The sequence below is a fragment of the Centroberyx gerrardi genome, chromosome 10 (genome assembly GCF_048128805.1).
Source record: "Centroberyx gerrardi isolate f3 chromosome 10, fCenGer3.hap1.cur.20231027, whole genome shotgun sequence".
NCBI lineage: Eukaryota > Metazoa > Chordata > Actinopteri > Beryciformes > Berycidae > Centroberyx > Centroberyx gerrardi.
This window is the reverse complement of record NC_136006.1, coordinates 16,820,745-16,834,626: the sequence shown is the minus strand read 5'-3', so window position 1 is coordinate 16,834,626 and position 13,882 is coordinate 16,820,745. Positions and strand designations below refer to the sequence as shown.

General features: G+C 41.6%; 1 protein-coding gene across 1 annotated transcript in view; it reads left to right on the top strand.

The window, feature by feature from the left end:
* The window catches only part of LOC139933051 (glypican-6-like), a 78,189-nt gene that overhangs the window by 61,308 nt on the left and 2,999 nt on the right, over window positions 1-13,882 (top strand). The window contains exons 7-8 of the mRNA XM_071927042.2: window positions 11,951-12,087; window positions 13,488-13,663. Coding sequence (XP_071783143.1) covers window positions 11,951-12,087; window positions 13,488-13,663 — 313 coding nt within the window. The remainder of the gene's footprint in view (window positions 1-11,950; window positions 12,088-13,487; window positions 13,664-13,882) is intronic.

The following is a 13,882-nucleotide window of genomic DNA, read 5'->3' as shown; positions in this document are numbered from 1 at the left end:
GTGTAGAGGAAGAAGTGACCTAGCAGTTTACACCACTGCCAGGATGGTCAGCGCGAGCCCCCACACGTACTATCCTCACTCTTCTGTTCGGAATGCACCCACAGGGGCGAGTTCAAGTGCCCCACAGGATTCTCGGTGTGCAAGACCCAGTTCAATGGAGCACAGCCCCACCAACCCGTTCAAGTGGCGGATTGTTCAAAGCCCCTCGCATGTATCAAAGCACTCGCACATACACCCTTACATGATCTCTAAAAACCTTTCCACTTGCGCATGCAGGTAGAGAGCCATGGGTGCAGTTGCACAGGTTAAAAGATAAAATATTTATTGCAAAACAAACTGAGGCTCTCTATAACACCCCCAGAGAGAGCTGTTGCTCTGTCAGAGGTGAATCACCATATAGGCACTTTCCCACCACAGGCAATGGGCATCTGCACAGTGCTCGCAACTGTTCGGCCGCTACAGGGCACTGCTGCCCTATAGGCTTTGGTGAAGTAACCCAGTCTGGCTCTCCAGCTGAGGAGATTAACCCCATTAACCCCAAGAGTGTTTGTGAAATGCATGGAGGGATCCACAGGACTAAGGTATTCACTTGGCTATGTTTCTAGACAATTGGCTTATATTTGCCCAATCAAAACATGTGGCCTTAGCACATACCAATATGGTCAAGAAACATTTAGCCAATCTGGGCTTTATTGTGAACAGAAGAATGTACTGACACCAGTCCAATGTTTATGTTTTCTCTCACTGAATTCGGTGTCATTCTGAGAATGCCTATCAGATAAAAGCGTGGGTGCGTTCAAAGTTTGGGTTGGGAGTTCTTTAAAATTGTGCCTCAGATTGTTGGGCTTAATGGTATCTGCTCTAGTAGTGATAGTTAGGCAGACTCTGTATGAAAGGATTGCAACGATGAGTCAGCTCACTCAGACTGGACCCATGATGCCACAGGAAGCACCAGGTGCTTGTCACAATAGAGTGTACCCATGTATACCCATGTACCCATAGGAGTGCCTATGAGCACTTTTATGGACAGTAAAGTGGTCACACCTGATGCCTCACTGTTAGGCTGGGGAGCCATGCTTGAGGGCAGGAGAATGCCTCAAGATACTAGCAGTCCACTTAACCCTGAAACAGTGTCTCATATAAACCACCAAGGGGTTTGCTGTCCCAACAGTTGCTGTACATGCTGGCACACACACACAGATTATCTGGAGCCGTGTACATCTTAAATCAACAACTCAGTCGGCAACTCATTTCCCAGGATCTCAGAATCTTAGGCCTGATTTTCACCCAGAAGTAGTGATCAGATATGGGCAGATTCTGGGTGAGGCAGAAGTGGATCTGTTTGTAATGAGATAATGCACAATGTCCCCTGTTCTTCTTGTTGCACAACCTTGAGGTGCCACTGGGGATGGATGCGCTGGCACACAAATGGCCAAGCAGGCTTCTTTACACATTCCCACCGTTGGCCCTAATTTCCCCCACTCTGGCCAGAGTAAGGCAGAGAGGCTTATCATTAATACTGATTGTGCCTCACTGGCCAGCGAAGCCTTGGTTGGCAGAGATAAAACAGATCCTGTGCAACCAGCCATGGCAGCTTCCGCTACACAAGCATCTACTGTCACAAGCACAGAGGAGAATCTTTCATCCTCACCTGTTGAGGTTGGTGCTTTAAGCCTGGACTGTGAGTGGTTTAATTTTAATTCTACTGGTTTCCCACAGAATGTTATAAGAACTATTCAGAACACCAAGGCCTCATCTACCCGATGCCTCTATACATGTAAATGGTGGGTATTTGGGGATTGTATGTCTAGTATTAAAGTATACCTGGCAGCTGTATCAGTCTGCCATGTAGGTTTTGAAGGCAAGACAGTAGGGCAAAATCCCTTGGTCCATCAATTGAAAGGAGCACATAGACTACTAGCTTGTTTCCAATCCACTGTCCCCAGCATGAGACTTGGCGGTATTAAAGGCAACGTCTAAGCCACCTTTTGAGCCTCTGGAGCAGATGGAGCTTAAGGTGCTGTTGCTCAGAAGAGCCTTGTTGTTGGCATTGGTGTCAGCAAAATGGGTTAGCTACATCCATGCCCTTTCTGTGCATCCAGATTGCACTCAGTTTGCACCAGGAAATGTCAGCGTGGTTTTAAAGACAAACCCTGCATTTGTTCCTAGGGTGATGAACTTGTGCTCCCCCAACGAGCTTACAGCTTTCTGCCCCCCGCCATTCTCCTCACAGAAGCAACAGTAGACCACTGGTCTGTGTGCTCACTCTACAGGAGGAATGGCTGCTTCCTGGGCCCTGTTAAAAGGGGTCTCTATTCAAAAGATTTGCACAAATTAGACATCACCTTTCACCTTTGCTAGGTTTTACAGACTAAATGTCACAACACTAAGGCATACACAGTTTTGAGTGTGGGCACATCATTGGGGCACCATGACTTGGGCCTTGGCAATTGGTCTTCAAGATAAGCTTGTCTGGCAATGTGGGAGTTAGTATATCCCATAGTGAGACATTGATGTGAATGCAAGAAAGAGAACTTTAGGTCACAGCTGTAACCCCGGTTCTCTGATAGCATGAGTGAAATGTCTCACTGGATTACCCTTCTTGCTTGGGGTGAAGAGAGAGGAGGTGCTTATTCGAATGACTTGTTAATGCTGTGTCAGCCCACAAGTATGGGAAGGAGGGCCCTCCCCTCCTGACAGTCATCACAACTGCCAGCCAATCATGGCTGGCATAATGAAATAATGCGTCTGAGTAATACACAGGGAGATATATCCCATAGAGACATCTCACTCATGCTATCAGAGAACCGGGGTTACAGCAGAGGCAACCATAGAATACTCATAACCTGAATTTTCAGGGTGTTATCATTCACAGGGCAAAAGCAATGTTGTCAAGGAGACGGGCACAATTAGAGTTGCTATTGCCTCACTGCTTACTGAGTTGAAAACTTCACATACTGTAGGTTTCTAAAATGTAGCAGTGTTTTGAAAATATAGTGAAATAATTGAAACTCACCAGATTCATTTATTCTCTCAGAGACAAGTTCAGAATTATTTTCATGCACTCTGCGTATGCTTGCATGGTGTGATATAAAGGAAAATGTATCTAAAACCATTCCTCATGCTCACACCCTAAACCTTTCACCTTTTCAAACCTTTCACCATTTCCAAGACCAAGTCCAAGTTGGTTAAATGTAAAATGTTATAGCAATCACTGGAGGTGTGGAGTTGATGGTTTTAAGGAAGATGGTTTTAAGATTGTGCATGAGGCCTGATTCTCTATCTCAACTTTTAGAACAGTGTTGTAGACAATCCACTAATCCTCTAGTTCAACTCAAGTCTGGGTTGGATCCCTTTAATTTTCAACCTGACTTCAATTCAAAGAGCAAACCAGCCCAAAGTTGCATACAGTAGAACACAGTTTCATACTGTAGCTTCCTTGCAAATAGTGCCCCATAAGTTGGGCAGGGCCTTTGCTGTGGATAAAATGTGTTATTAGTGACCCTGCTTTATCAAATAAGGGAAAAAGAGAGAGGGGGATCTGGACAGACAGAACTTTCGCTAAAATGTTTACATGTGTTCCTTTTTACCATGCCATCATCATGGCTATGATTGATTCAAATCATAAATCTAATCATAAGTCATCAACTTTTGACGCCCAGTCAGAGGCTAAGCCAACCAACAATTACGAGAATAAGGTGTAATGTTGCCAATAGTGTGATGTTTCACAAGAAAGCTCAGTAACATGATCATCAAGAGATTTCATGTCATTGTTTCAGTCATAATCACTCTTCTTTTCTCTACGGTCTCTTGTTAACTGAGCTCCATCCATGGTTCCTTCTTTCATGGTGACTAATGGTGGTGCCATGAAGGCTCTGCTACTTTTCATATCTGTCAATACGTTAATGAGACACATTGGCCCCATTACACTCTGGCCTGGCTGCCTCCCTGGGGAACAGGGGCAGCAGGGAGAGAGCAGGCCTGCCAATGATTGCTCTGTTCTTCTCCACAGTGTGGAGCTTCCCTTTAATCATCTCCCTTTTTCAAAAACTTCTCCAGCCATAGCCTAGGGCAAATCACAAGCACAAACTCACCACTATTTCATCAATATTCTGTCATTTTCCCTCACCATGGGATCGTTGTGTGATAAATTGTGCTCACCATGATAAACTATATTGCCTAACTGTGTATTCGCCAAGGGACTGAGCACAGGGTTTGAGGCAATATTATGTAAAAAAGGCCTCTCTGAATATGCCGTACTGCAGTGGCAATTGACAGTATGTAAATAGTACATGAACTATACCAACATACTGAGAGTAGTCACTTATTAGAGGAAAGACCTCACCATGTTGTACACGTAGCATGTAAAACATGGACAATAAATTAAATTTGTAGGAAGTGGCCAGTTAGATGTTGTGCTTGAACAACACCTGCATAGTAATTTGTGACTAATGAAGCATAATTTCACACACTAGGTTACATCAAATGTCCTTAAAATCACAAAGGGTGGTTGCACAAATTTTGTATGAGTGTTAGTGCTTTTTCATAATTGAATTAATATATTTTATTGTTATTATTTAGTAGAATGATAAAACCTGATCAAATTTGCCCAGAGAGACTGAAGCCATTAGTAGGTAATTATGCATCACTTGTAACACCATTTCTGCTATTTTTGGAACCATAGAACAGGTTTTATTTTTTTTATTTTTTTATTTTTTTTAAGCAAGGTACAGAGAGATTCACCGTCACATTAAATGAAACGCATGATGAATTATGTGTTAAAAGATGTGTTAAAAGTTTCAAAATAAAGTTACGCCTCCAGGATGTCACAGAACTTGGTGATTCAATGCAGTATTCAACACTCCTCTCACTGAACTAAGGAATCAAAACTACACGTGACATCATTTGTCAGACAATATGGCAGCAGTTCAAATCTAAATACTGGGTCTTTCCGTTAGTGTGTGAGATATGTATCATGAACAGTTAACATTAACGCAATATACACTGTATTTCTTTAAGGTAGCATTTTTTAAATCGTAAGGTATGTATGACACTGTGTGAAGAGTGATAAATATTCATTGCTGTTGTTTTTTGCCTCACTTGTATCTGTATCTTTCCTTCAATTTCTGTCAGATACAGCATTAAGATGGATCTTGCAGCATTTCTGCTACTGTTCGAAACCTGGGCTGCAAAATCAAAACAAACGGAAATAATAGCCACATTTGAATAACAATAGGATTTCACTTTATGTCAAGTATCATCCAGCCTGGGAAGCAGCATAATAACGGTCACACAAGGCTGTCACAGACAGTGCCATCACTCGGGGGTGTAAGAATGATATATGCGCTGGCCATGCCGTGGCTTTGTCGAGATGTCTATGTTAAATCATGTTGTAGTATTCTTCTCTGGCAGATTTATGCTAAGACATAATCAGTTGTAATCAAGGGAAACAGGGAGGGTGGTTCCAGCTGAGAGCTGGAGAAAGTGCAAGGGCCTCCAGAATAGGGCTGAAAACAGGTTTATCATGAAAAAAGTCTGGGTCTTGGACTGGCAGTGGGGCACAGCATACACTATTGTATTGCCATATCAAAACACATTTTATTTTGAAAGACTTTGTGCCATTTCCTGACCAGACTGGAGGAAGAATTGCTTTGGTGTACCATTCCATTTGTGTGAATACTGCAACCTAAACAGTTGATGTCTTTCTAGTCTCATCTATTGTGAAGTCACAGAGGGGAAACATATTTGCTTTTGCCCTCTGTTGATGGATATTGATTGGATGAAAACAGCTCACTATATGCACTCTGGTAGCAACCTGCTCAAAGCAGCAACGTTAGTCACCTTTGAGGCGACTGCTTCTAGACAAGGACAAAAGGCTAATGCAAAGGAACTCACAAAGTGGAGACACATGCTATTCAAAACGTTATCACAGAGGTCATTTACTTGGTATGCTTTGGGTTAGCCAATATTATTTCTACAGTACAGATTTTTTAATATGCTAAAAGTGCTTTAGAGCCAGATGGCAGGTCTTGGTTGAGAGAATCTGCTGTTTATGGGTAGACCTGGGCGCAGGAGGAGGGCTTTATGAGGTGTTAGACACCAGTGATTAAATAGCCGTGTCCAGGGACATACACCCGCAGGGCCTCACCACACTGATACTCGACACTATGGCAGCACAAGTTGATCTGTTCACTACACATGGTGCACACAGACTTAGAGGACAGTATATTAGTCTAAAGATTTGGGTCAGTTAACACAATGACCAGGAATATAACTTGATCAAGAATGTGATGAAGAGGCAGAGTTATTCTTGCTGTTGGGCGTCCTCCTTGTGAGAAACTATTCAGTCTGTCCTCAAAGTGGTCACTGGTCAGAGAGAGACTTAAGGCATGGCAACGGTTTGGTATGAGCAGAACCGACTCCTTGAACTCTGTAATTGAGCTGCAGGAAGAATACAGCATTCGTATCAAATGAAAAACTATTTTAATGCAGACAGGAGCAGCAGTTGCCAGGGAAAATAAGTTGATCGAGGAGTTGTCTGCCCCTTGTGGTTTAGTGGCGAGACCTGCTGCCCAGTCTATGATTAGATTGAACATGCACTAATTTAGCTCAGACTTGCAGCAGTGGGATATGCTCAATGTCAAGCAATGATGACATCCCTAGATAGTTGCTTTGAAACAAAGGACTAATTGTTAATTTAACAAGATAGTAGTGCTTTAACCAACCTGAAACAGCATGCCTAACAAGCTGCATTTCTATGTGTTTTTGTCTGTGTGTGGGTGTGTGTGTGAGAGAGAGAAAGAGAGAGAGAGAGAAAGAGAGAGAGAGAGAGAGAGAAAGAATTAAAGGTAGACATAATGGCCATGGGAGATACTGAATAGGTCAAGCCTGGCCAGGGCCGTGCTGTGAGTGTGATGTGTACTGTATATGTTTTTGAGAGTAAGAGTCAGAGAGATGGTTTAGCTACAGTTTTTATGAAAGGCAGATAGCTCGTCAGTCGGGCATCATCCCGCAGCCAGATAAGAGGTTGGGCCCCTGACATTGTGCAGTTGCCAGGAGTGTGACTGCAGCTTCAAAGCCAGTGACACGTCAGCTTTTGATCTGAGAATAGGCAAGGGCATCCGAACACCACTGGTCAAAGTACAGTTCACTCACATTTGTATGCTGAGCTGAAAGGTGGCATACAGCTCCTAGCCGGTTGACACGCATACAGAGCCACACAAATGCATGCAGAATCTCTTGCATACACTGTATGCACACACACACAGCTGCATGGGCATAAACACACATTCATCATCAAAATTCATTATACAAATTCCATGACAGATTATAAATATTGTAAGAAATACTTTGAGCGTATGTAAGCACATAGACTTTAAGCCTGGTAACATCATTATCTCATTGACTCATACTGTTGTTTGGAAATAATAATCGTCTGTAAATATTTTCCCATATTTATCCATTCAAGCTACCCAATTATTTTCCACATTGAGTAAACATTGTATATGCGATATGTTTGGGCTGGCCTGCTTTGCACTGTAAGGCATGTTTGGTGAATAATGTGAGTTGAAAGGTGAGGCGGTGCTTGGTCTATGACAGGTGATGCTGTGTGAGCAATAGCACATAACAGGCTACCTTTTAATGATGTTTACTACTGAATTAATCTTCTGTATTGTGGTTTAGTGCCATTGGGTAAACGTCCTGTTTTACTGTTGGTATCCCTCTCCAAACAGCTGCAGAAAGAGCAGGAAAAAGGGGGAGAAACAGAGGGAATTCACAGCTGATTGATTTGATTGAATTTCTCTGACAAATTCATGTTTAATAAAACAGACAGAACATAAATCATATATTAAATGGCAGAAAACTTAAGAATAACACAATAATGCCGTACCGCTTATTTCCATTGTGGTATTTGAGATGCTTAAGATAGAGAGAATAAAAATGGAGACATGTAAAAAAGGAGAGAAAGACGGTGTGAAATATATATAGGGAGACTGGAGAGTGGGGAGATAGCAGTAAGAAAAGGTACAGTCCAGAGGATAGAGAAGACTGAAAATACACAGAGAGAGAGAGAGCGAGACCAGGGGCTTTATTCTCAAAGCTCCTCAGAGTAGGAGTTGTGGTCTAAGATCACTGGTCAGGTAGCCACATAACCTTCACTTTCACTTAGGGCTGAGGGAGCAGAGAGAAAGACCAAAGAGAAAGGAGAGCAGAGTCAGAGAGAGGGAGCAGGGAGAAAGAGGGAGAAACACAATGAAGTAATATATGGTTCACGACAGAAACCAGGGAGAGGGAGGGCAAAAGAGAAAAAATATGGCTTGGGAGGAAAAGGAGAGAGCAGGCAAAACTATACTCTGCTGCAGCCTTTCATCCTCTGGGTTTAAACTGATGCTTAATCATGAATAATCTCTCTCCTCATTCTAGCCAAACCTAAGCACTTTTAGATGACCTTTGCCAAAAGTTTTGCACAATGCATGCATTTCTTATCACCTATGAGTACAAACAAGTGTATGTGAGACAAATATCTCAACTCTCCGTTAGAGCCTTTTAAACCGTCATCGCTACCAATTCTTAAATTTTCTGTTTCCTAGCTAAGTTTTGCAATGTTTTTTTTCTGTTTAAATGTTTTTCTGTTTAACTTTGAGGCTGATGCTTCCTTTTCTGAAACGCTCTTAAGCACACACCTTAGCAGAACTGTAAGAAACATGTCATTAGCCAAAAGGGCCACATCATGCCTTTAAGAGAAATAGATTATAGATGATGGGATGCATAAAACAGAAGCAGAGCAAGGCCATATAGGCCAGTCATTTTATAGAACTACCCTACCTAGTAAGGACCTTGGAAAATGTAGAAAATAATTGCCATCCCTCTTGCCATATTCTAAACATTATTCTATGTCAGTGGAAGAGTAAGATACAGCACTTTCCCTGTAAAAGCATCATTTGTGTTCGCTCTCTCCTTACGATTAATGCATTTAGAAGATAGGCCTATCTGTAACGAACACTTCTAATACCTTGTGATGCATTGTCGCTGACATTTTGAGGTTTTTGTGATGTTTCCACTAAGTTGAGATGTTAATTGAAGCGACATGATTGACGTGGTCATATATGATAGCTCGCACATCCTGACAGTAAACGCTTCAATCGACTGCCTTGTCCGCCCTCATTACAGCACCATAGTTGCCACACATTAATAGCACCTTTAATGTCATCACGCATTGGAGTAGTGGCTATCAAACATCAGGATAATAATCATCTGTTAGGATGTCACTGAAGACAAATACAGTGTAATTTCCTGTTGTGGGGTGAGGGGGAGGTGTTTTTTCTGTGATCTCCACAGTGATCTTAATGAGAATATCAGCTCATTGTCAATGTCTGACAGCTCTTTATAATGAGGTCTCTCTTCCACACGCACCACCTCTCCTTCTCACATTCTATTACCACGTTGGAGAGATCATGTCTGAACATGTTTGTCATCTTAGCTTATCTTAGATTTTGTTCAGTTTAGAGATATGAATGTAGTTAAATTCAGTAATGTGTTGCTGCTTCTCGCAGAAATAATACTGAGTGCATTCATGCTCATGTACCCAACTGTTTCATTTTAAGCTTTCCTTGTTACCTCTGTTCCCACGGCATGATAAGCAGTATGGCAAGCACAGTTCTGTGTTAGACTGTGTGGAGAACCCATATTGAATATGAATGTGATTTGATTGACACATTGAGATGGTTTTATTTTGAAATGTATGTTCTTTTACGCATATGTAGCGAGTGTATTTTTGCTCACTTTCATTTTCTCTTTCTTTCTCTCTCTCTTCCCTTCAACTCTCCATTTCTCAAAGACATAGTGCCATCTAGTGTGCACTGTCGCTGATTGCATGCCAGACTGCTTGTTGCAGTCTTATTATTTATTCATGGGCAGTGCACAATGAAGTGGGAGACAGACTTAGATTCACAGACATTTCACAGTAGCAAACTGCATCTTTATTATTTTGTGAAAAGGCTCACTCTCTCCTTCTCCTAGGTTTTTTATTCTCCTTCCTTTGGCCTGCTTAGGCATTTGAGGTAGATAAGGTATATTCCATTTATTCCCAATGGGGATGGCTTTTTGTGTGCTGTATGGATAGCCAGTTTTATATAACTGCCAAGGATTATATATTCATAGTGGATGAAATGGAAAAATATTCAATATTCGCTCACACTTTATAATTAATTTAGAATGTGACTGAACATATCGTTATGTGTCAATACTGGCCATGCTAGTTTTCCATGTTATGGAGCAACTTAAGAATAAATGACTTAATCACTCTTTAAGACCTCATCATTTGTTACCCCAATCCAGTTGTTATGTGTTTAAATAATTTGGTAGAAATCAACGATTTATTAATTTACAGCTAAATTGAATGTGGCAGTATAATGTTTGCAGCATGTTCTAACCAACTAGTCAAATGTGAGCTTGTTTCCTTCCCTGTATTAATTCACACTATTTCGTCGACCTGGTTTTGCCAGCAGATCCTTAGCAAACCTCAGTTGTTGAACTTGGTGCAAATGTGTGAGGTTTAGTTAAACATTGCCAGTCAATCTCTTGCATTGAGTGGAGTCCTGACCCTCTGGGTAGTATCAGAGCTGCTGAAGTGCTTTGGCATCAGTGTGACAGGATTAACACATCAAAAGCAGTGTCGGGGCCTACAGCAGCGTCACACAGTCAGTACAGCACCTTTCATGTTCTGCTCAGGTTCACTACAATTTCACGTAAGCCAACAGCAAGTCAGACGGAAAAAGATAATGGGGGCAACCTGCCGCTATCAGGCTTTCCCTCAACTTCAGTGAAATATGTCAAATGCTCTGTCTTTGATGAAAGATTGGGGTTCAACAGGCTCGAGTCATGAAACGATATCTGACTGTGTCACATGGCCAAAATGCAAAGGAGAATTAAAGTCTGACATTCAAAGTCAAAATATTGCTGCAAGCCCATGCCGTCTTACTTGTAAGTTGTCTAGTCATGATGCCAACCCATGATAGTCAATATAGAAGGAAAAATAAACCCAAATTATTTTCTACCGAGCAGTGGCAGGGTGGGCGTCGGGGAGTTCACGTGTCTGAGTGCCAAAGATTTCCTTCTCCCTCCTCACTTTGGAGAGATGTGGTTATTTATGAGGACAGGGCAGTTGTATCAGTTTTGCATACAGTGAGTATCTCTGCAAGGCATTTTCTATGCATATGGGTGGTTAAAAAAAAAGGATAAAGGAGCTGTGAGGCAGCTGATTCTGATATTGACTCGTAGCTCTACATGTATACCTACCATGTATCAGAAATATAGATAGAGATAAAAGTCCAGGTATATCTTTCAGCGCCTGTATTTTCTCTCAGACGCACTTGCAAGGCAGTAGAGCAACATAAGTGGGGATGAGTGGAGGGGTGCAAGGGCAACTGCATAAATTGGATAGGGGGGAAAGGTAGGGAGATTTTTTTGTTATTAACTTAATAATGAAAAGGCACTTGCCAAACCATGTGCTATCCGGCTTATGGAGTGAGGGGAAATTGAAGCGCCTCAGGAGCGAGAGGAAAGAGATACAACAGCTTGCTGGGCAGGAATGAATATGAATATCTCTTCCAGATCCGCTGTTACCGTCTTAGAAAATTTATGTCACCAATTGAGTAGGAGTGTTGTATTTTCTGAGAGCTATGGTAAAGAGTTAAAAGCCACAGGATTTTTTTCTGGCTCAAAAGGGATGGTCTCTTATTAAACAAAACTACAAAATCATTATATAGAGTGTTAAAGCAATGTTTCACGTTCAGAGAATATTTTCTTTTCAGCGCACATATTCCCTATATTTATCATTTTCAGCTGTAATTTTCAGCACTTGGACTGTAATTGTCACATTTGGACATCGGCTTGATTTGTGTTGATGTGAGGTTTATTCTCCTTTGAAATGATTCCCCTCTCTGCATAGGTGGTGGACATAAAGGAGAAACTGAAGCTGTCCAAGAAGTTCTGGTCCACCCTGCCTGAGGAGGTGTGTGCAGAGGACAGAGTGACCGCTGCAAATGCCAGTGATGAGCAGTGCTGGAATGGACACACCAAGGGCAGGTAAGGGCGCCGGCGCCTGGTGCTAATGCAGTCTAATACAGACGGCTACTTAGCAGTCCAAAGTCTGTTAAACTAGCCATACATTAATAAGTCTAATCCTAGAATTAAGGATCAGATTATTTACTTTCACTGACCCAAATGCAACTGTTCAAGAGCTTGGCATTCTTTGGCTGTAATTTGCAAACGCGTCTTTGCGAAACAAGGGGATGACCAGCATTGTTGTGTTATAAATTCGCAAAGGAGTTGGTAGGTTTGAACATGAGTGGAATAGAGAAGCCTTTTAATATATGTTTTTTTAATATATGTTTTGCTTTAATGTTTTTTTTGTTGTTTCTATTTTATTTTATTTAATGGCATTGTGTTTTAATTATTTTTTGAAACCAATATGGTGCCTTATTGTTGATCTAATTGCATTTTTAAGGGAAAGGTTTGAAAATTGCAGTTAAAGGTTGCTCTCTCTGATATATTTGGTGCCATGGGTGAGATTTGGATTAGCACCCAGAGCCATTATTCAATTTGATTGATTACTGAGGCCACAGTTTGATGGTGCCTAATATCACTGATTTGTGCTAATTTCATTCAACATATCTAAGATAAAGAAAAAAAACATTTAAAATCTTTAAATGAACCTCAAAGAGCTTAAGAACACCTTTAATAGTGTTAAAGCTAATAATTTAATATATTAGTATTGGATCTGGCAGTATTGTGTGGTAGCCACTGCTGTCATTTTTTGACAAAAGCGAAAAAAGATGATCAGTAAAATCAGTTAAGGACTTCAAATGTTACCTCTTTTAACTCAGCAAGAGGTGTATATTATCCACAGTGACCTGCAGTTATGAGAAATAAATGCTGTCGTGTCAGAAGATTTGTGGAATGCCCTCACGTGACGGCCTGTTTGTTGTTTAACAAACAGGAACTCAGGCAGCTGACATCTTTTCCCTGGAGTAATCTCTCACAAGCATGTCAAAACATTCCCCAACATGATTAGGTCAAATGTTCATCTCACCAACACAGGCCTCTCCTCAGAGAGCTACTCCAAAGTACTGTGTGAGAATGACATCCACATTTCAAAACATCAACAAAACAACAAAATAATTGTAAATTATGTCCACCCTTAGCCTTTCTCTGCCCTCTCTTATGAGACTTGGGATTTCTGAGTACACAGCTTCTATTCCAGGGAATTCTCTGCATGCCGGAGAGCTCAGAGTCTATAATAAGGTTGTCTAGTGGCATTACCCACTGTGGTATTACACCCTTTCACCCAAACTCAGTGTTACACAAAACAGTTTTTACTAATTGACCAATGAATAGTTAGTAGCTTCAGTGCATATTCAAGTACCTCCTAAATAATAAGAATGCTGTTTATTTAACTAGTTTCTGTTTTGTTCTTGACCTGAAAGGTACTTCCCTGAGGTCCAGAAGGACGGGTTGACCAACCAGGTGAATAACCCTGAGGTGGGTGTGGACATCACCCGCCCAGACACCTTCATCCGTCAGCAGATCATGGCTCTGAGGGTGATGACCAACAAGTTGAAAAATGCCTACAACGGCAATGACATCTACTTCCAAGACTCAAGTAAGCCGTTTCTCACTATTGCAATGCAGATATTTATGTTTTCTTAAAGCTACAATATGCAACTTTTCCTCTTGAGGCAGGAAGTGTATTGTTAGTCCTGCCCTCCTCCCCCTCAGTTGGGCAAGTTCACGCCCCAACACCTGTCACTCATCTTGATGAGCTGTCTACTTTGAAATGGCATCTAACCTGAGGCTGAACCTGAACCTGATCCTGAGTTAA